General features: G+C 40.7%; 2 protein-coding genes across 3 annotated transcripts; one reads left to right on the plus strand and one right to left on the minus strand.

Moving 5' to 3' along the window:
• The first annotated feature begins 863 nt into the window (after positions 1-863).
• PHF10 (PHD finger protein 10) lies at positions 864-23,396 on the plus strand. Of its 2 annotated transcripts, none has more exons than XM_008007882.3 (12): positions 864-1,500; positions 4,283-4,389; positions 6,447-6,577; positions 7,475-7,558; positions 9,095-9,228; positions 9,327-9,476; positions 10,300-10,409; positions 12,882-13,035; positions 15,076-15,231; positions 19,740-19,848; positions 20,138-20,326; positions 21,404-23,396. In XM_008007882.3, exons 1-12 carry the CDS (start codon positions 1,216-1,218, stop codon positions 21,487-21,489), a joined length of 1,695 nt encoding a protein of 564 aa, XP_008006073.3. In that variant the 5' UTR covers positions 864-1,215; the 3' UTR covers positions 21,490-23,396. The 2 variants fall into 2 exon arrangements, with proteins under 2 accessions (XP_008006073.3, XP_008006074.3); XM_008007883.3 differs by having other exon boundaries at positions 7,481-7,558.
• Positions 20,614-23,508, minus strand: C13H6orf120 (chromosome 13 C6orf120 homolog). The gene is given in 2 exon segments (XM_038001233.2): positions 20,614-23,238; positions 23,241-23,508. Coding segments are annotated over 2 exon segments (999 nt in total). The 5' UTR covers positions 23,494-23,508; the 3' UTR covers positions 20,614-22,492.
• Between the last annotated feature and the right edge of the window lie 7 nt (positions 23,509-23,515).

Below are 23,515 nucleotides of genomic sequence, written 5' to 3' on the forward strand. Positions count from 1 at the left end.
CCTTTATCTTTCCCAACTTTTGTTTGCTGAGTGTAGGCAACACTAATGAATGGAAAGGAGACAGGATTGTACTTTAAATCCGAGAACATTTTTTACTCTCCAGAACAAGTCATCTGCAGACGCAGGCAATGGAGTCCGTGAGGCCAGCTGTAGGGCGGGCCGCCCCGGACCCAGGCTCGGCTCCTCACTTCCCGCTGTTTTCAGTGCGGTCCTAGAAGTGCCCTGATGCAGCCCGAGATCAGTAATAAATGCATCTGAAACACACCGGCTCCCACGTTCTCGCGGGGGTACCTGCCAGGCCGGCGTCCAGGCTCCTCCCCGGCTCCCGGCCGACCGCGTTCTCGGCGGAGGCATCCACCACGCGGGAACGCAAAGCCTCGAGGGCCAAATCTCAGCGACTTCTTCCCGCCGTGCCTCCCTCACGCTCCGGCGCGGGCATCGACAGCCCGCGGGGGCAGCTTTGGATGCTCGGGGAAGCGCGGCCCTGGCAGGTGGCTCCGCGGCTCTCTCGGAGCGTCGCCAGGGAGAGGGGCGGCCCGAGAACAAAGGCGGGCGAGGAGCGACGACTGCGAGCGCACAGAGGCGGAGGCCGCGCAGTCTCCGCGCGGCTGCTCCGAGCAGGGCGACCCCCGGCAGGGAGGGGGTGGGGCGGGGACCCCCGGGAGGGGCGGGGCAGGGCGGGGCGGGGCGGGGCGGGCGCCACCGGGAGAGAGGAAGGGAGCGAGGGTGACGCGTGGAGGGGCCGGGCCGGGGGCCGCGGGGAGGGGGCGGCTGCGAGCGCGCCAAGTGGCGACGAGCCGGGCCGGGGCGGGCCGGAGGGCGGGCGGGAGGTGGGGCGCGCCGCGGGCTGGGGGAGCCGCGGTCGAGTACAGCGCCGGGCCGTGGGGAGTCAGGCGGCGGCGGGGCTGAGGCGGCCGCGGGGCTGAGGGGAGCAGTGGGGCTGAGGCGGCCGCGGGGCTGAGGGGAGCGGCGGGGCTGAGGCGAGCGAGCGGCGGGGCTGAAGGGAGCCGCGGCGGTGCTGTGTGGGGGGCAGCGGCGCTTAGGCCCTCGGCGGAGCTGTGGGGGGCGGCGGTTCTGAGGCGGCGGCCGCGGCCGGGCGGGTTGGGCTGACAAGAGAAGCGCCGCCGCCGCTTGGCCTCCTCCATTCCCGCCCGCAGCCCCGCGCCCTCCCAGCCTCTGGCGCCCTCCCGCGCGGGCAGCGCGCTGGCGGCGGCCATGGCGGTGGCGGCGGCGCTGGCGGGCCGCGGGGCGCGCGGCGGCAGGGGCCGGCCCCCGGGCGGGCGGGCGGAGGGGGCGGGGCCGGGGCGGCGGGGGGCCCGCGCGGCGGCGGCGGCGGCGGCGGCAGCGGCGGCGGCGGCGGCCGGGACGAGGCGGAGGCGGCGGCGGCGGCGGCGGCGCGGGGCGCTCGGGCTGATGGCGGCGGCGGCCGGGCCCGGGGCCGCGCTGTCCCCGCGGCCGTGCGACAGCGACCCAGCTACCCCCGGAGCGCAGTCCCCGAAGGTGAGGAAGCGGCCGGTGCGACCCGACCCTGACCCCGTCCGGGGCCCGTGTGCCGGGGCCTCGGCCCAGTCCCACCGGCTGCCGCCTAGCGTCTCGGGGGTGTGGGCCCCAGGCCGGGCTCCGCGCCTGAAACCGGGGGTGGTCGGCCAGGCGGGGCCCCGAGGGGAGCCCGCGGCCTCTAGCGAGCAACAAGTGCGGGCGGGCGGGGGACGCGGCGCGGCTTCCCCGAAGTTGGCGGCCGGCCCCGCTTGACAAGCTTGTCCCCAAAACGCCTCTTCCGGGGCCAGCCGCGGAACGGAACGCGTCCGGGGCCGAAAGAGTTGGCCTCGGAGGGGCCTGCAGAAGCGCGCGTTCGCTCAGTCTTCATTCCGCGCATAGTTTGCTGAAGTGTTTGAAAGCTTACTGCAAAAAAACCGAGTGGCGAACGGTGTGGAAAATCAACACACTGAGTTGGTGAACTTAGTGTAATAACTAAGTAAATACGCCAGCGTCCGGATGTTTTCAGCGGAAGTCTTTTTTTAAAAAAAAACTTTTTACCGCTTGAGGAGGTGAAAAATTGGTGTTTGTGGAGAAAATGGAGATGAGCAGTAGAGTGTCACGCATCAAAAACGTTTTGGTTCCAAAGTGAGGCTATAGCAGTTTGTGACAGAAGGTTGGAAGGGAGGAATGATGTTTTAAAAGCCTCGAAACTTGAAATTGGATTGAAATGAGAAGGCGGCGGGAACTGAAATGCTTCAGAGCCAGCCAGCCTTCGCGCGGTGTGCGGTGCGCGGTGTGCGGTGTGCGCGTTGGCAGGGGAAGCCATCCTGTGGCAGCCTAGCGGGGCTGCGCCTGCCCGGGAGCTTTTCCCGTTGCGCACGTCTGTCGTGCCGTAAGAGAAAGACTCGTTTTGAAGGTTCCTCAAAGGCCCTCGCCAATGGAAGTAGCTAGATTGTAAGACTCTGAATGCACATCCTTGCACTTCCAGCATTTGACGTCTGGCCCGGCACCTGGAGGGCACTGAGCTAGTGCGCCCTGAGTGCATTCTTGACCCCTGAGCCTTAAGAAGGATGTGATGCCTAGAAATTCATCTGATCCGTAGGTGGAAACCACCTGTAACTCTGGAAGGCACATCTCTGATTTAGTACATTTGGGAGTCTTTGAAAACATGGGCCTCTGTATCAGTATTGCGATTACACGGAAATTCTTACCTTATTCCGTCGTGTATTGGGAACAATATTTCTGTTACTACCTCTCTCTAGAAAAAGGCTCTCTGCCCAGATGCTCACTTTCTATAATAATGCCTTTGCCTAGAATTTGTGGTAGTAATTTAAAACATTTTTTGAAATTGTAGTCTCCGCTTTTTTGAGCACTTTGCATTTTTAACTATTTTTGTATATTTTTGAGTGTCTCAATTTTTTAGCTAAAGGGAAATATACTTAAGTTTAAGGACATAAAAATCCTTAAAATACTCACAAATAAAATAGAAAAAAATACTGGAATGTTTAAAATGAGTTATGTTAAAAGTATTGAATATGAAATGTTGCAGTTGTGATACTTATGCACATTTTCAGAGTAGATTTAGACTGTGCAGAGCTCTTTAATGAAATGCTAATTTTATAAGGACTGAAAAAGATTATATATTTTACTATTTGGAAAGGAACCAGTAAATTCCTAGGAGCTAGGGACATTTGAGAGTTTGTTATCATAATCATCATTTTAGCTAATATTTGTCAGATAATTCGCTAGTCCTTGTTCTAAGTACTTTTAATATAGTAGCTCATTTAATCATTGAATTAGCCGTGTAATAGGGGCTCTATTATAGTCTCAAATTTTCAGATGAGGAGATGCTCACAGAGAATAACTTAGCTAGTAAGGGAAAGTGCCCAGTGAGAACCTAGGCTGTCCAGCTCTGGCATGCCTGGCCACTATACCATATTGCCACTTTATATTCTTTTGTAGGATTCCTTTCATTTTAATATGTAGCAAGAAGATCATGATATTTAGCAAAATTGGATTAGCGTTAAAAGCTATATTACATTAAAAAAATTATGATTTTTTTAGACCTTAAGCTTTGGCTGAGAAGTAAATAAATCAATTTCCTAACATCTGATACATTTTCTGAGTGCAGTGTTTGAATTTATAACCTTGATGTTCTTGCCACATAATGTATTACATTAAAAATATATAAGCTGCTTCTTTGAAAAAAAAAAAAATTCCCCTCCCCCTCTCAAGGTTCTTTTTCTTGAAGTGTGTGTTGCTATATTATAGATTGATGACCCTTACTAGAGTATATTTTTGCTAACCTTTAGCAATGTAAGAAGAAGAGTGAGTAGTTAGAATTGTTTTCAGTCTTGTATGTCCCCTTTTCATGGGGACGTAAATGCCTAGTCAATTAAAATAGTCCTGTGAACCGACTCCAAGTTGAACTGGGAACTGTAAATGATCCATACATTTTTTTCCCCCTGGGCTTGGGTAGGAGAGTTTGCTTTAATCCTAGAGTGGTGCAGCAGTTTTATGTGTTTATGAAGAGCAGAAAGCATTTTAACCTCAGTTGGCAAGAAAGCAAAAGCAGATTTACATTTACGGGTTAATTGAAAATGTTCTTATTTTGATTGGATTGAAGATCAGTTTTAAATTTTATTCCAAGTCTTGCTCATGCCAAACTCTTGGTCCCTTTTAATTATAATATGAAGTTAATGCTTGTATGACTACTTGTCCTTAGACAGTCTTTTACTTATTGAGACTTACTGTTCTTTTATTCTTTCTCTAATTATTATTTTTGAATCTTTTAAATGTATAGGATGATAATGAAGATAATTCAAATGATGGGACCCAGCCATCCAAAAGGAGGCGAATGGGCTCAGGAGATAGTTCTAGGAGTTGTGAAACTTCAAGTCAAGATCTTGGGTACTGTCATTTTACCGGTTATTAATATTTTTTGTGATGTTTCTCTTTGCCTTAACATCCTCTCCCCTTTCCCCCAGCTCTGGCAAAGGCAATTATTAAAAATTGTAGAATATTTTCTTCCTGTTCTATAATGTGCCACCAAAGTTGGTCTTGCTACTGAGTGTAATTAAAAAACAATTTTATGATAGTAAAATACATACATACATAAAATTGGTCATTTGAACAATTTTTAAGTGTGAAATTCATTGGCATCAGTTATATTCACAGTGTTGTACAGCCATTACCACCATAAATTTACAAAACTTTTTCACTACCCCAAACTTTATAACCATTAAGCACTAACTTCCCTTTCTCCCTCTACCTAGCCCCTTGCAACCATCATTCTACTTTCTATTTTCATGAATATGACTACTTAGTTACTTCATATAAGTGGAACCATAAAATATTTGTCCTTTTGTGGCTGGCTTATTTCTCTTAGAACTTTGAGTATCTTCAAGGTTCATCCTTGTAGCATATGTCAGACTTTTGTTCTGTTTTTAAGGCTGAATACTCCGTTTTATGTATATACTGCATTTTGTTTATCCATTCAGATGTTGTTGGGCATTTGGGTTTCCACCTTCTGGCCAAGGTAGATAATGCTGCTGTGAGCATTGGTGTTCAGAGTTTGTGTTTTCAGTTTTTTTTATGCTTATCTAGGAATAGAGTAGGTGGATTATATGGTAATCCTATGTTTAATTTTTTGAGAAGCTGCCGAACTGTTTTCCATAAGGGCTGCACCAATTTACATTCCTACCAGCAATTCACAGTTTCCAGTTTCTTCATATTTCTCACCAATTTGTTATTTTTCATTTTTTAAAATAATAGTTATCCTAAAGGGTGTGGAGTGATATTTTATTGTGATTTTTGATTTGCATTTTCATAATATCTAGTGATATTGAACGTCTTTTCATCTGCTTCTTGGCCATTGTATAGCTTCTTTGGAGACGTGTCTATTCAAGTTTTTTGTCCATTTTGTGTGTGTTTTTTTTGTTGTTGGAGTTTTTAAAATATATTTTATGTATTAATACCTTATCAAAAACATGATTTACACATATTTTCTCCTATGGGTTGTCTTTTGACTCTCTTGATAGTGTCTGTGTGCAAAATTTTTAATTGTAATGAAGCCCAAATTTTTCATCTATTTTTTCTTTTGTTGCTTGTGCTTTTGGTGTCATATGTAATGCCAGATCCAAGGTTGTGAAAGATTTCTATGTTTTCTTCTAAGAGTTTTCTAGTTAGCTCTTATATTTAGGTTGTTGATCCATTTTGAGATAAAGGTCCAATTTTATGCTTTTGCATGTGGATACCCAGTTTCCCAGCACCATTTTTGAGAACACCGTTCTTTTTGAAGGTTACTTTTAAAATAGATGGGTGCATAACATAGTGTCACTTTCCTGTGTCTGATTTAGAGGTTGAATTGGCCCAGATCCTGAAATCTGTGCTCTGTTGCTCAGGATGGAGATTGACTATGATACCCTGGCACCTTCAAACTGGGTCTATTCTTTGCTTCTGGGTTTGTGGAGTATCTGAGAACAAACAGTTATGGTTTATGATATGATGCACTGAGATACAGGTTTTTAAGAGTTCTGTTTTCTCAGCTATTTATGACTCACTGAACAGTAGACAAGAGACAGAAGTTGATTATTCCTTGGGTGGATGAAATACTGGCTATGCATTTTAAGCCCAAGAGAAAGAATTCAGAGCTGATATCATCATCACCTTGCTTTGCCCTCATAGGTCCCTTAAACTAAAAATGCCTTCATTCTTAGCAATTGTGATTCTAGATTTTTTCCAGTGTATAAAAGATGTTATTTTCAATGTACCTTTTTGACTTGGCAGACCACATAATTATTTCTATTCCTTGTGCCTGTTTTGTAATTTTCTTTGATACACAGGAAGTCAAGTCATAGGAGGCAAATAATTTAAATACTTAAAATAGTTTTCAAAATATCCTCAATAAAAGTGATTAAAAATTAATGAAAGCCACATTTAATGCATAATATGTATTCTGTACTTAGCTTTAGTTACTATCCAGCAGAAAATTTGATAGAGTACAAATGGCCACCGGATGAAACAGGAGAATACTATATGCTTCAAGAACAAGTCAGTGAATATTTGGGTGTGACCTCCTTTAAAAGGAAATATCCAGGTACTAGTTTATATAATAGATTAATTTATAATCGATAGTAATTCTTTATGATACCCTGTCAACTTCTGAATTTTTCTGTAGATTATAATGTATTTTATATTCTTGTGCTTGCTGTTTTTCTTTTCTTTGTTTTGTTTTTTAAGACTAAGGGTCTCATTCTGTCACCCAGACTAGAGTGCAGTGGTGCGATTATAGCTGACTGCAGCCTTGCACTCCTGGGCTAGCTGTTCCCCTCCCTCAGCCTTCCAAGTGTCTGGGACTACCGGTGTGCACCACCACATGTGGCAGATTTTTTAAATTTTTATTTTTTGAGAGATGCGAAGTCTTGCTATGTTGCCCTGTGTGGTCTCAAACTTGTGACTTCAAGCTGTCCTGCCTCGGCCTCCTGAATTGCTAGGATTACAGGTGTCAGCCACCACGCCTGGCTGTTTTCCATTTACTACTATCATTCAGCATCTCTCTTTGTTATTGATAGTTTCTGTGGCTCATAAACTGATTTAAAAGCAAAACGGGAAAAGTGAATTTCCTGGGGAAAATTTTAGAATAAATCATTTTATAGTCAAGTTTGGGATTTTTACCATTCTCCCTTGATCTAAGGAATAGAGTTAGCTATATGAGCCATATCTGAATTTAAGAAAGGCTATTCCTCATGAACTAGTTTAGTATAGTTATTTATGTGACCTTCTTACTTTGGATTATTCTATTTTCTATTCTAACTTTTGTATCTTGCTGAGTTTTATTTCTTGAATTTGTAATATTTTTTGTAGCCCCTTTAATAATATTTGGAATATGTAATATGAATATTTTTAAAAATCAAGCTTTTTAAGCTTTTAAAAGATTTACAAATGCATAAGGTTTTGCTGTTTTTAATAGTCTTTTGATCTTTTTTTTTTGGAGATTTAGAGCGACGAGATTTGTCTCACAAGGAGAAACTCTACCTGAGAGAACTAAATGTCATTACTGAAACTCAGTGCACTCTAGGTAAGAATAGCTTTTTATGTGAATTTTTCAAGCTGAACATTTATGAGATGATATTGGATAAGTATATTCTTTCCTAAAATATTTTACAAAATTAATAGAATAAATTGAACTATTTAAACGCTACATTATTTACTTCATTTTTTATTATTGTTAAAATGAGCAGGAGAATGAAGCTTGAACACACATGTGATTCCTGACTTATGATGGTTCAGCTTCATGATGGTGTGAAAGTAATGCATATTCAGTAGAAACCATACTTCAAGTGTCTATACAACCATTCTTCTTTTCACTTTCAGTATAATGTGTAACAAATCACATGACATATTCAACACTTTATATTAAAATTTGTGTTAGATGATTTTCCCCAGCTGTAGGCTAATGTAAGTCTTCTGAGCAGGTTTAAGGTAGGCTAGGGTAAGCAAAGATGTTTGGTAGGTTAGGTGTATTAAATGCTTTTTCTTTTTAGGATAGTTTCAACTTAGGATGGGTTTATCATATGTTACCGCATTGCAAGTCAAGGATCAACCTCTATTCTATAACAGAGTATAATTGTCTAATTTTTTTTGACACAGAGTCTCGCTCTGTTGCCCAGGTTGGAGTGCAGTGGCGCGATCTCAGCTCACCGCAACCTCCATCTCCCGGGTTCAAGGAATTCTCCTCCCTCCGCCTACCTAGTAGCTGGGACTACAGGCGCACGCCATCATACCCAGCTAATTTTTGTATTTTTATTAGAGACAGGGTTTCACCATATTGGCCAGGCTGGTCTTGAACTCCTGACCTTGCGATCCACCTGCCCTGGTCTCCCAGAGTGCTGGGATTACAGGCATGAGCCACCACGCCCAGCCCTTGTCTAATAATTTTTACAGAGTTTTCAGAGTGTTTGTATTTTGTGGGCAAAGCTTGTACAATTTTCTTTTTTAAGTCGTAGGTTCTTTGCTGAGTGCATGGTGTGTGTCTGTAGTCCCAGCTACTTGGGAGGCTGAGGGAGGAGGATCACTGGAACACAGGAGTTTGGGGTTGTAGTGTGCTGTGATCATGTCTGTGACTAGCCACTGCACTCCAGCTGGGCAAGATGACGAGACCACATCTCTAAAATGCAAAAAGGCAAATTTTGTTCAGTTGTTAGTTCTGTCTGATTATGTCTGTGCTTTATTTGTAATCTTTCTTTCACAAACATTTTAATGCAACGAATTTTTTTCTTTTATTCATCCAGTGTTCTGTAGTACTTGTTAATAGTGCATTTCATTATTTAACAGTTGTTTCTAACTAAAGGCATATATGTTCAAAGCACATAAAATCCTAAAAATAAAATTGATTGAAAAATTGATATATTTGCCTTTTGCAAGATAATCTTTTAATTGCTTGAGTTTATATTATTAAGTTTAATTATTTTCCAATGTACTAAGATATTTTGCTTTGGCTATTGGAAAACCATTAAAATGTGGAGTGGTTTGAAGAAGTAAATTTTGAAGAGTGCTTTTGTTCACTTATCCTTAAAAGAGCTTCTTTATTTTTTTATTTTTTGGTCTAAAATAGGTTTAACAGCATTGCGCAGTGATGAAGTGATTGATTTAATGATAAAAGAATATCCAGCCAAACATGCTGAGTATTCTGTTATTCTACAAGAAAAAGAACGTCAACGAATTACAGACCATTATAAAGAGTATTCTGTAAGTAATTGAGGTGACTGGCATTTTTTATTTGGGTTGGGGAGAATAACATTTTATAAAGTTGTATGTGACTTCCAACTGTATATTTTTTTTTCCAGCAAATGCAACAACAGAATACTCAGAAAGTTGAAGCCAGTAAAGTGCCTGAGTATATTAAGAAAGCTGCCAAAAAGGCAGCTGAATTTAATAGCAACTTAAACCGGGAACGCATGGAAGAAAGAAGAGCTTATTTTGACTTGCAGACACATGTAGGATAACTTAAATTTAGTACCCCTGAACCTAGTTTATTACTTGTTATTGCAGAGTGCCGATTACCCCCTTATCATTATTTTTTGTATCACCTTTTTTTTTTTTTTTTTTTGGTGGAGTCTCACTCTAGCCCAGGCTGGAGTTCAGTGGCGTGATCTTGACTTGCTGCAACCTCCGCCTCCCGGGTTCAGGCGATGTTCCTGCCTCAGCCTCCCCAGTAGCTGAGATTACAGGCGCCTGCCACCACACCCAGCTAATTTTTTGTATTTTTAGTAGAGATGGGGTTTTACCATGTTGGCCATGTGGTTTTTTCCTCCTCGGAAGTTGAGATACTATTTTTAATGCTGTGCTTAATAATACTCAATTTACATTTTTTTGTGAGATGTCTTTTGCTTTATGGTTGATAATTCTACTAAATGAGACTAATAATTGCTACATATCATACTTGCTGTGTGTCCCAAGAGTTTTTAAAAGAGATTTGCATGTTAATTCTCACAGTAACCATGTGAGGTTGGAACTAGGATTACTTCCATTTCATAAAGAAATTGAGCTACAGAGAGGTCATATAAGCTACCCAGATCACTCTGCTGTTAAGTAGCGAGCAAGAGATCCGTTACCATTCCTCAGAATAGGCCTCTAAAACGATAATACATAGAATTGAAAGCACCAACTGTCCTCTTAGGTTATAGCTCCCAATATCTCTTAAAGTTCTAGCTTTTCTAGGGAGAAGTGGGCGTGCAGTGGAGAGCATGTGGGGACTCTTCCTAAAACTTTGATTCTTAGCATGGAATCAGTTTTGTGTTTCTCTTTATGTTAACATAGGTTATCCAGGTGCCTCAAGGGAAGTACAAAGTTTTGCCAACAGAGCGAACAAAGGTCAGTTCTTACCCAGTGGCTCTCATCCCCGGACAGTTCCAGGAATATTATAAAAGGTAATTTAGTAGTTTTAGTTACACTTGGTATTGGCTATTGGTAAGGGGTTTCAGAGCCTTTTGTACTTGCCTCCTAACAATTTTGGGGTCTATAGATATCACCGTAAGATACTGTATAGGATTTTGTGTTGCTATTTTTCTCTGGTTCTGTGGTAAACAACACCCTGTAGTCAGAATTTGAATATATGCTGATGAAGTCTGGATGCCTCTCTCTGCCCATTCTGTTTGGGTTTGTCAGAGACAGATGCTGGGGGTTCTGTAGCACCTCACTGCTCAGGGTATGTTCTGTGGTCCAGAGCACTATTACTGCTCAGAAGCTTGTTGGAAATGCAGAATCTCAGGCCCAATTCTAGACCTGTGACTCAAAGTCTGCATTTTAACAGATGTCTGTATAATTCATGTGCAGGTTAGAGTTTGAGAAACACTGACTTTTACTGCAGAGAAGATGAGAGCAGGAGCAGAGGGGCAGGCACGGGTACCTAGGTGCCCCAGCCACATTGCTGACCTGGCCTGGCTGCTGCTCCAATCTGGCCCCTAAATGCTACTTATCTCCTATTCCCAAACTGAGTGTAACTGAAAAAAAACAGGACTGACAGATTTTTTTTTTTTTTTTTTTTTTTTTGAGACAGTCTTGCTCTGTTGCCAGGCTGGAGTGCAGTAGTGCGATCTCGGCTCACTGCAACCTCTCCCTCTTGTGTTCAAGTGATTCTCCTGCCTCAGCCCCCCGAATAGTTCAGACTACAGGCACATACCACCATGCCCAGCTAACTATTTGTATTTTTGATAGAGGTGAGGTTTCACCATGTTGGCCAGGATGGTCTCGATCTCTTGACTTTGTGATCCACCTACCTCGGCCTCCCAAAGTACTGGGATTAAAGGCCTGAGCCACTCCGCCCAGCCCATTTTGTTTTAAAGTCTCAGCTTTTACTTCAACCTTAAGCCTTACTCTGGAACCATATGTTGTTCATAATAGACTATTTTTTTAGAGAATAGAATTTAAAGTATAGTATCATAACTCACACTATTTGAAAGTCAAATGTTGGGCAGAAATTTTTTAAATTAAAAAGGTTTTTTAATTCAAATTTAAATCATGGGCAGCAGTTTTTTAAAAGTTTTTCTTCAATTTTTTTTTTTTTTTTTTTTTTTTTTTGAGATGGAGTCTCGCTCTGCCGCCCAGGCTGGAGTGCAGTGGCCGGATCTCAGCTCACTGCAAGCTCCGCCTCCCGGGTTCACGCCATTCTCCTGCCTCAGCCTCCCAAGTAGCTGGGACTACAGGCACCCGCCACCTCGCCTGGCTAGTTTTTTGTATTTTTTTTTAGTAGAGACAGGGTTTCACCGGGTTAGCCAGGATGGTCTCGATCTGCTGACCTCGTGATCCGCCCGTCTCGGCCTCCCAAAGTGCTGGGATTACAGGCTTGAGCCACCGCGCCCGGCCTTTTTTTTTTTTTTTTTTTTGAGATGGAGTCTCACGCTGTCACCCAGGCTGGAGTTCAGTGGCACGATCTCGGCTCACTGCAACCTCCGCCTCCCGGGTTCAAGTGATTCTCCTGCTTCAGCCGCCCGAGTAGCTGGGATTACAGGTGCTCACCACCTCGCCCCGCTAATTTTTTGTATTTTTAATAGAGACAGGTTTTCACTATGTTGGCCAGCTGGTCTCGAACTCCTGACCTCTGGTGATCTGCCCACCTTGACCTCCTGCAGTGCTGGGATTACAGGCGTGAGCCACTGCACCCGGCCTTTAATTTTTAAAAATTTTGTTTTGGTGTCAGCAAATTATTAAAAGTAATATGCAAGTATACCAACCCTTTTGCTTTTTGGTGTGTTGTCTTAGTTGGAGAAGTCCTGATCCAGGGTCGCTTCCTGAATGAGGACTTCTGAGGGTGAGAATGGAGGTGGCACAAAGCATTGCTGTCTGACCTAGGGGAAGAGGTTGCCAATCTAGTTTCAGAAAAAATAGATGATTAGATTTTTTAGAATACATGCTTCCCAAATTTGTTTACAATAATTTGTTACTAAAAATTTTGCTTTCTATATGAATGTTATCTTAAGTAATATCATGTACCATGCACTGGTGTATGAGGTAGATGCTGTTATTAGGCCTGTTTTACAAGTGGAGTGATAGCACAGAGAAGCAGCAAAGACCTGGGACAGTGGTGGAGGCGGATGTGAGCTGGCAGTCAGACTTGGGGCTACTGACATTTTATTTACTGTTTTGTTTTTTTGGGTTGAGGGCAAAGAGGAGAGGCGCATTATCTCTTAGTAAGAATCAAATGCATATTTTATGTAAGTCTAGTGAAAAGATGTTCAGGCTTTTTATTAACCCTACTTGATGACAAAAATTAAAAATTAACACTCTATTTTTCGGAAGCCTTTGGGGTTACTCAAGAAGTTTAAGGCTCTCTTCATAGGTCAACGATGAGTCTATTTATATTTAATAATAAAGGGAAACCAAAAATAAACTCTGAACTTCAGGTACTCACCAGATGAGCTGCGGTATCTGCCATTAAACACAGCCCTGTATGAGCCCCCTCTGGATCCTGAGCTCCCTGCTCTAGACAGTGACGGTGATTCAGATGATGGCGAAGATGGTCGAGGTGACGAGAAACGGAAAAATAAAGGCACTTCGGTGAGAACATTTCTCTCTAGTAGGAAGCGTTTTCTTTCTCTTTGAATTTTTGCTAATTGCTTTCCTGGAATGTTACATTGAACTTCTGTCATCACCCTCTCTTTGAAAAAGGATAGTTGCATGTAATTTCCAGAAAGTATTCATCAAGAAAAGTTATTTATAGTATGTTTTGATAAAAAACAAGCTGTGTGTGGCCTTTGGTCAGATTTATACTTAAAATCGCCCCTTTGTAGTTACCATGAGCAATTTAGGCAAGGATATTGAAAAATTAGCTTACAGTCATTTATTCAACTTGTTGTCTCTTTAGCTTAAAATATTGAACAAAACAGAATTTGATCTCTTGACACAGAAATGTAGTTTTCTTAGTTTAGGGGAGTGCATTAACTTAAGTTTCTTTTGCTTAGTCTTAGGCTTCCTGTAGGAAAATACTGTGTTTAGTAATATGTTGTGCAGTTTGTTGGCTTTTCCTGTGTGACTCTTTTTGTAGCAAAATGCGCTTGCAAGACAATGGGCGGCTGGTGAATTCTGTGGGTCTGAAGGAGAACAGAGTCCCCTTGATGGTTTCGGGCTTTGACCACAGTGATGACACAGGGCTTTGCATTTCTTTAGCATTGTGTTTTAAGTAACTGGCTATTTCAGACTTTTCATTGAAGCCAGTCTAAATGTGAGGTTGTGCTACCATTGAATGGACATTATTTCCTTGTCACCAGCAGCTTCTAAAACATCTTTAATAATACATATTATGCAAAATAAGATGCTGTTCAAGTATTAAAGTGGTGGTACAACTTTTCTCCTGTTACGTTGCTAAAAGGGAAGCTATGGCATGCAAAGGGTGATGAAGCTGACTTCCTTTCATACTGCTAGGAAAAGTGTAAACTCATCCAACATTATGGGAAAGCGTTTTGGCAGTCTTACCAATTTAAGTTCCACAGAATTTGACCTAGCAAATCTACTAGTAGAATTTATCCTAAGGATTTAATCAGATGCTGAAAAAAATTTAATTAGAATAAAAATGTCTGTTTGAGTGTTTACAGTATTTTTTATGCTGGAAGTTACAAATAAATTTTAATGCCCACAGTGGGTAATATTATATTACATTTATAGGATAGAAATGCAGTTCAAAGAATATTTAATGATTGTGAGAACATGCACATAATGCTTTTAAAAAAATACCAAAACACACACATGCCTACACACGCAGTGTAATCCAGTTTTGTGTTTTAAAAAATGAGGGCACAATGAGGTTAGGGGGTATGTGTGAGTCTCGGTATCTTTATGTACATAAGTGCACACCCAGAAAAAAGATGAAGTGGATATATTCATGTTTCTAGTCAGTGTGTGTTTATCAGGGAGGCTCTAGATAATCTAATTTTTTCATTTATAATTTTCATAATTTATATGAAAGTTCTAATTAGAAAATTTTAAATTATAAAATGAAGAATTAAATCATTAGATATTGAGGTCTTAAACCTTGAATATATGCAGTCTTTCACATCCTGTTGTAGATAGTTGAGGGATTGGCTCTGCATGGTTTAACATTATGAAAACACAAATGTGTACTCGAAGGAATTTTTTTTTTTTTTTAACTGCAGCACTTCATTTTTCCTGAAGGACCTTCTTAACGACTTTTAGTACTCAGTGAAAATACCCACACTTATTTGTAACAATATATTTTTGTGTGAAACAAATATGTTCCCTTGTGACATGGAAAATGATGTTGAAGCTGTGTGCCGTATAATAGTAGCTGAAGCGGATAATTGCGTTTTTGTGACTTATGTCAGAAAACCAAGTTGATGAAGGCACTGATACGAATGGAAGCAGTTTTATACCATATCATACTTAGAAGAAAGACGAATGATTTTTAACATAAGTTACTTTAGTCTCCACTGGAAAAAACTTTCTTACATTTAGAATGATCTTTTTATTTTTAAATCGATAAGACTTTAAAACTTTTTTTGAATGTTTTCCATAGTTTTCAAAATCCAGACTCAAATTTGTTTTAATTCCGAGGAATCTTTGTTTTTGCCTTTTAAACTCCAGGACAGCTCCTCTGGCAATGTGTCTGAAGGAGAAAGCCCTCCCGACAGCCAGGAGGACTCTTTCCAGGGAAGACAGAAATCCAAAGACAAAGCCGCCACTCCAAGAAAAGATGGCCCCAAACGTTCTGTACTGTCCAAGTCAGTTCCTGGGTACAAGGTAGAAGAAAAAAGCCCCTGACTCAGCTTCTTTACTGACCAGCCTCTCTCCCTGAAATATTTTAACCTGACTTTCACGATTGTGGAGCTTCTGCCTGCTGTACTTCACTAGCTGTTCTTCTATGGTGTGCCCTCTGTCTGCTGCTTTCTTTTGTGCTTTATTTCCTTGGTGGCTTTTCTGTCACTTTTGGCTATGGTTTAGCTTCTGTTTTCTGTATATGTACAATTTATAAGTCTTTTTTTTTCTTTGAAATAATAACCAGGCAAGTATGGGTTTTTAAAACATTATTTCATAGGCAGAAGTTTATATTTTCTTTCCTTGGAGTAAAGATCATAATTATTTGGCATTTTAAATGCCCCAGCATTTAGTGTAGCTAAAGCCGCTGAGCTGAAGTATGAGTGGGTATACTGTTAGACTAAGTTGCATTTTTTAGTGCCTTTCATTAAGGAAGATCTGGGTTTAATCTAAGGATTACTTGATCCATATGCTAAATTTAGCTAACTCTGGGATAGAAAATAATAAAACCTGTTATTTACATTGTGTGATTTTTAGCATAACCTTGGTAAAGAGCCAATATGATTCTATGACAAGAATTAAAACATACTTGTTAACTTGTTGATCTGATTATCCTCAGAGTAAAGTAGTAGGTTGTCAGCAACTATTATTATATTTTGAACTTTTCCTCCCTCTGTCTGCCCTTCCTTTTTCTTTTGAAGAAAAGGTGAGGTGAAAGGTGTGTAGCCTTATTTGCATATAGGGATTTAAGAATATCATAAAAGGAAGAATTAGCTGTACAGTTTCATATTTGGGATGGTGGTAGTAAAATATACTACCTTTTGATTCTTTGGTCTGAAATGTATTAGAACATGCTTTTATTGCACTTATGAAGGTGTATTGAAGGAAAATTTTAGAGTAAGCTGATGAGGAAGTTTTGCCAAGTGAAATTGTTAAACACCTTGTATGTCAGAACTGTGATTGTGATAAATAATTCACAAGAACAGGCTGAAGTTAGTCACCTTTCCGTCAAACTAACTAGAACACGTTCTAACATGTTCATTTACCTTTCTTCAAGTAAAAAAAGTGACCTATTAGTGTATTTCATGTTTTATTAGAAAATACTTTTATGTAAATAACTTAAATTTTTTTTTTTTTTTTTTGTAGCCTATAGCAAGCAAATTTTAAGCTTAATTGAGCAAGGGTTGGCTTCCAAGGGTGGCTGCAATAGGCTGCAGCTATGTGATTTTTGTACTTGTTTTTACATATAAAGCTTATCTAATTTCTTTAAATATATAAATTAATGCTTAATAACTGAAAGCAAGTGAGCTCCAAAGATGAAATTTCAGAAAGAGTGTACATGAATGAGTGTGTTCTACTGGTCTGCTAAGAGCTTTAAATGGAAGTGGCCGCTCAAAGGACAGTGTCCTGTTAACTCTTGAGTGCTAAGTAGATCTTTCCAACAGTAAGCTTGATTGATCATGGGTTAAAAAGAGAGAATATTGAAATAGATGTTTTAATACAGGCTGGAAATGAACTATTTAACACTATCATTGATTTACTATACAAGAAATGATATAGATTAACTGAACCTAATAGTACTCAAGTAGGATATGCAAAATTTATATTTTACATAATCTGTGAACATTTTTAGTACCTAAAAATGTTTCAGGTATTTCAAAGATGGGAACAACCAGTATCTAGTCATACATTAATGTGAACATGTTTATTAAAAGTTAACCTCTTTATAAAAAAAAGTATTAATAAACCAAGATGTGCCTAAATATTAGGGTACTTCAAGCTAAAGGTCATGTTTTATATATATATTTTATATATATATAAAATATGAGATTCAAGAAAGTAATGTATCTGTCGGTTTGCTTAGTAAGATTCACTAGTGCTTGCCCTTAATTCGTAGGACAGTATTGTTTAGGTTACATTAACCTGAAATTTAAAGCATAATTATTAGGATTCCAGCCTATAAATATATAATTAAAATCTATACTATATTATTGCTACCATGAAAGTCTTATCTTTGGCTGTTTTTCAAGTAGAAAAGTAAGTGTACTGTGAGCCTTTTATTTGAGATGCTGAGAGCTATTAGGATGAGTATTTCAATTTTCTTATCAGTAGTGAAACTGATGATGTTGCAGTTATTTGAAGTAGAACTGATTGTCTCAACCAGACACACATGGGAGTGTGTTCCATTGGCCTTGGGGAGAGTGCTGCACATTAACCCCTCCCTCAACTGTGCAATCCACTGAGACTGGCTTCTCTAAGCCACGGTTGTTATCTGCTGTGTAAAGTCCTGGATGCCAGCACTGTGGCTTCTTAGAGAGGGCAGATGCTTTGTGTATTGAGCTGCAGCATTCATCATAGAAAATGCTACAAAGCTGTCTCTCTTCCCCTTCTCTCATGTTGCCCTGTTTTCCTCAAGATGAAGACTGTTGGGTAAGAAAAGCTAAGTGATTTAACAAAGCATTATGATTTAAACTTAGAAATAAACCTAGAATTTTTTGGTGTCCCTTTATCATAGGTGTTTAATGTATATTTTAATGATTGTAGAACTTGAATTGCTCTAGAATGTGAATGACTACCCTTGTGTTTTATTCCTTTTGGCTTTTGTTTTGTAAAGAATCTCCTATGAGGAGTTCTGTTTTTAGAATTTAATATTGTTTGGTTACTTCCCTGACTTTAGTGAAAGATATTAGAGTACTTACTATGCCAGTATCTAACTTAAACTATGAGTATTAAATAAGTATATCTTTTACATTTAGTACAGGTACCATAACCAAAAGAGATTTCTTAGTTTTGATGGATTAAGAGATAGCATTCTGCTGTATATTATGGCAGGTACAGATATGATTACAAAACTGAACCAGAATTTGGATTATAGAAGTGCACTTCCTAGCTGTTTTTTATTTAGGTATAGGAACACACAATGAGAACCTTATGTTTAGAATGTAGCAGTAACAACAGAGGGTAACTACACTGCAAGACTTAAATGGTTTGAGCATGTAACACTATCCTATTGTTGGGGGGAGCAGGGTATAAAAATACACATACAGGAAATTAGTTTAATAGTAAAGTTTTATATGTATGTTTAACTTCCATGATATTTATTATTTTGTAGAGACATTTGTGATTGTTTAGAGTTCTTGTTTTTATTATATTTATGTATAAGGTTGACTTTTTTTAAATAAATAAGCCAAAAATTCTTTTTGAATGCCTCTGTCATCTTTTGCAAAGAAAGATAATTTAAAAAGTACAAAACTTAAAATAATTAAGAACAAATTGTTTAGGTCTAACAGGTTATGAAGGTGGCAGTGAGACATTTCAAAGCTGGAATATGTACAAAGTTTGAGTTTTGTTTAGGTTCCTTTTTGGTTCAGTAAATTAGGAAAGAGATGCATTTGGCAGGGTGGGAATGAAGCAGAAATGAAACAATTCTAATTAAAATAATTATTTTCCCAGTTCATCTATGTGTGTGTGCGTGTGTGTGTGTACGTGTGTGTGTATGTATGTATGTCCCCTTACCCCATTTCATTCTTGGCCCATGCTTGCTTTTACTTTTTAACCACTGTTATTTACTTATTCCTATAGCGTGAGTGAACGTCATTTCATAACAGTCAAGGCCGTGACGTTCGGATGCCCTCCCTCCCCTGGTAATTTTAAGTGCAGTGAACCCTTTTTCCTTTGTCATTTCCATGGGTTACCAAATATGTCTAAAATTCAAACACCTTCACTGGACCATGCATGTTTTTAATCTGAAAGATGAGTAGTACTCAGAGGGTCTGTGTATTTTTTAAGTGACTACAGTTTTTTTTGCTTGTCTGAAAACTTACTTTTCCCTTTTATAATTTTACGTTATTTTATAGTAAATCCTTCTAAGTATAGCTTCTTTTATTAGACATGCAAAGAGAATAATCACACAACTAAGTTTTCAACAAACATTTATGTACATGCCAATGTATGCATGAGACATCTTTCAATTAAAAATGTTTAAACTGATTTTTAAAAAAGTACCACTATACCAATGAGGATAAACTGATTTTTTAACTTATATTTTATAGATCTAGTTTTACAGTTTTGGAAAAGAGCAGTTTTTAAAATTAATACATAAGCTGTTTAAAATGGTCTTCTCTTTAGAGTAAGTCTCACATTTAATGGTCATTTGCTACTTGGATTTTCTTGTCCAATTAATAGTGACATTTGGCATTGTATTTCGTCTTTCCTTCTATTCATTAAACAGATCTTACTGTGCATGTAGGGAGTATAGAATTCTACATTTAATCTTAAGAGATCATGCTGTTTACAAAATTTTATGATGAAATTAATGCTTTCTTCAGTAAGCAATCTTACATTGCAGGCAGATTCCTGTCAAGTTTTGTCTTTCAAAATGGTCATTAGCAAGTTATCAAAAGTAGTAATAGGGCAATAAAGTAACAGAATTCCTTTTAAACCCATAGTAAGCTCTTCTGGCATGAATTTATAGCCCTCTTCTACCCTTCCAGCCAAAGGTCATTCCAAATGCTATATGTGGAATTTGTCTGAAGGGTAAGGAGTCCAACAAGAAAGGAAAGGCTGAATCACTTATACACTGCTCCCAATGTGAGAATAGTGGTAAGTATTGAAATGTCTTTTTAAAATTTTAACGACCGTATTTGTTGGTTCAAACACTAGAATTTATAGTTTCAGGTAGATTTCAACCAGAGTCATCAAATAAATACACAGGGTAGATTGTGAGGCAGACACAGTCCATGTGTTTTCTTCTACATTGTATTTTCATTTCTCTTTGGTGATTTGACATTATAGCTATTCTCTGCAAGTCCTAAAGCAAACTAGCATTTTATGTGCCATATTAAGTTAAAAATTCTTACGTGAGATACTACTAATACTGGTTTTGATTTAGGCCATCCTTCTTGCCTGGATATGACAGTGGAGCTTGTTTCTATGATTAAGACCTACCCATGGCAGTGTATGGAATGTAAAACATGCATTATATGTGGACAACCCCACCATGAAGAAGAAATGATGTTCTGTGATGTGTGTGACAGAGGTTATCATACTTTTTGTGTGGGCCTTGGTGCTATTCCATCAGGTAAAGATTAAAAAAAGAACAAACTATCTTTGGGTGATAAGACTCTCCCAGCATTGCACTCCAAAAGGCTGCATAAACGTTATCATGACATGCAGAGCTTGTGGACTCCTATGTGCAAATATGACCAAAGCTGTGATTATATGGGTCACGTCCACCAGCTTTTCATTCCCAGACAATTCCAACTAAAGGATAAATGAGAGGCCAGAATGCCGAGACTAAGTTTTGGAAGTACAGTTCTATATAATGAGCTGGTGTTTTTCTACTGAAATACTTAAGTAACAGCATCATCTTGTTTCAAAGCCTTTATTTTTATGTTATCTATTTAGAAACTTAACAAAATGACTACGTCTTTATACATTTCTATAGAAATCGATTACAGATTTCTGTAAATTGAGGCAGCATGACAATTCCAGGTAACTTTAGAACAGAGTTGAATAAATCACAGTAATTGGACTAAAACATTACACAGATAATTGTGTAATTTTAGAACTTACTTGCATAGTTAACACTGTATAATACTCTTATAAAATATATGCCTACAATGAAGTTTCCTGGGAATCATTAAGCAAGCAACATAATTATTTTTCTGTAGTAATTCAGATCAAGTATGTAGTACAATTTATCATTGTGCTGTTAGAAACTTAAAAGTTTTAAAGTGCTGTCAGCAGAGTACACCAGGACTTGAAAGAATGCTGTTAAGACACACAGCTGCCAGTGAGAGAAAAAGGCTTAAAAAAGCCAAATTCCAGAATGGGTTTTGAACTTTTGAAGTATGTATTGAACTTTAGAAGTATGATAGTGTTTGAATTTCAGGAAAGATTGTACTTTTTTAAAGGTCCATATCACTGTATGGCATTGCATCTCTCCCATCCCTCTTGACTTGCAATGAATTTTGCATGGCATTGATTACAAGTTTATATTTTTCTCCTTAAATTAAGGAACTCATAGTGCCCTTCTCACCACAGAATCCACAGAGGAATATCATTAGTGATAGCTAAGGAAGAAGAGTTTAGATGGGCTTAAAATTCAGTCCTGTAAAGATAATTTTTCATTCCATATTAACAATTTTTTTCCTAGGTCGCTGGATTTGTGACTGTTGTCAGCGGGCCCCCCCAACACCCAGGAAAGTGGGCAGAAGGGGGAAAAACAGCAAAGAGGGATAAAATAGTTTTTGACTCTAATACTGTGTATGCATTTAAGTGGAATATTTGGTGCCAATTTATTTACAACATTTTCATTTTTATGCCAATAAAAGATTTTTTTTTTTTGCAAATTATAAGCTTAAAATCTGCAGTTGATTTATTTCTGTTAAAAGCTACTCTTACCCTCTAAACTAATTCCAGGTAGAGAAATCATCTTCCGAAGTATTTTATAGTAACCCTGGCTCACTCCAAAAATTCAGTGGAAATGTTTAGCAACTTAAGATACTTAACTATTTCTCCATAGCCCCAAAAGTTAATTTTCATGAAACTTCCTAATCTACATTGTTTCTGGCCTACCATAGGTAGCATTAACAAAGTTATTTAATAACTAAAGAATTTTCATAGGTATGACAAATGGCCTAATAAGATTTGGTGCAACTGGATTTAGAGTTGTCATTATTGGACTGGTACAGGAACAGAGTTTGTAAATACCTGCCTGCCAGGAAATCACTTTTGTATAGAAAAGTACCATCCCTACTTGGGGTACAGGCACGAGGCTTTAGTCCAGGCTCAGGGAAGTGTACATAAATCATTTCCAACTTGATTTTAGTAACTCTTGAAAACGTACACCTTGAACTTCGCTTAGAATCTCCAGAGTAAAATTACAAAGTATCAACCTTTGATCTGTGTCACAGCATGAAAGGTTGCTCTACTTTTTTTTATATATATAAACCTAAGTTACTGCAATTATTTTTAGTCAACCTGCCTAATGAAAATGGAGTCTAAACACTTTATCGTGCACAGTCCTTTTACAGGAATTTTGATATTTAAAAGAAAATACTGTGCTTGCTGCTTTTCCTATTTTTTGGGGTAACTGAGGTAACAAAACTGTGTATGGCTTTATTTTTCCATCCCTTGACTAGAAAAAGGTAACTAGAACTTCAACCAAATACAAGTACCAAGATTCACAGCAAACTGCAATCAGCTTCAGGAGGGTTTTATACCCCAGAGCGTGGTCAATGACTCAAAAGAGAATTTCAAGTACCAGTTTCAAAATGCTAATTAATATCGTCCAGAGAACAGATTCCTCCTCTTGCGAGGCGTCTTCCGGGGCACGAGCGTGCTTCTGGCCGGCATCTGCACCGTCGGCGGGGTAGGAGGCCTCGCCGAACGGGTGCTGCTCGACCGTGCCGTCGTAGTACACCTTCATCTCGAACTCGCTCTCCAGGTGGGATGGGTGTCCGTAGACGCCGATGCCCACTGGGCGCCGGAAGTGCGCGGGGATGGACACAGCGTCCGGGCCGCAGGTGGCCGACTGCAGCTCGTAGTCGTCGAAGCTGGGGTGCAGGCTGCTGGCCGAGACGTACAGGTCCGCATCGCCCTTGAGGCTGCGCATCCTGAGGACTATCTTGCCCTCGTGGTTCAGCCGCAAGTAGCTGTAGTTCCCGGCGCCTATCTGGCCCTGGACGACGTGCAGGAGCACCCACTCCTCGGGGACCTCCTCCTCGTCCGCGCAGCTCCCCGGGGACAGGATCTGCGAGGTCAGGAGCAGCAGCAGGGCCGTCGTCCAGGGCGCGGCCCTCCCGCGGGGAGCGGCCATGGCTGGCGGCTCAGCTCCGGGGTCTGCAAGTGGGTCAGTGCTGCTGGGGACACGGGAGGCGCTCAGTACCGGAGCCCGTCCCCGTCGTCCGCCCGCGGGGCCACGGCGCGTCCAGGCGCCGGGTCTGTCGCTGGGACTGTCCCTTCCCACCCGCGTGAGGGCCCGGGAAGAGGGGGTGGGCTAACCCTTCCCCCTAGCGCGGCGCCCACCAGGGGCAGGGGCAGGGCCGCTATGGCACTCTCGGACTCACCACCGCTCCCCACAAGGGGCCGAACCTTACGCATCTGGACCCGAGGCCGGAGCCTCGCCAGGGAGGCGGAAGTGACGCTAGGCCCGGAAGTGAGGAGGCCGGAAGCGAGGCCTCGCCTGCTGCCGCGAGATAGTGAAAGGGGCGTGGACGCTAGGGGCTGCAGGCTAGTAACCATAGCGGCGCGCGTGAGTCGGCGG

Source organism: Chlorocebus sabaeus, chromosome 13, assembly GCF_047675955.1.
Source record: "Chlorocebus sabaeus isolate Y175 chromosome 13, mChlSab1.0.hap1, whole genome shotgun sequence".
Classification (NCBI taxonomy): Eukaryota; Metazoa; Chordata; class Mammalia; order Primates; family Cercopithecidae; genus Chlorocebus; species Chlorocebus sabaeus.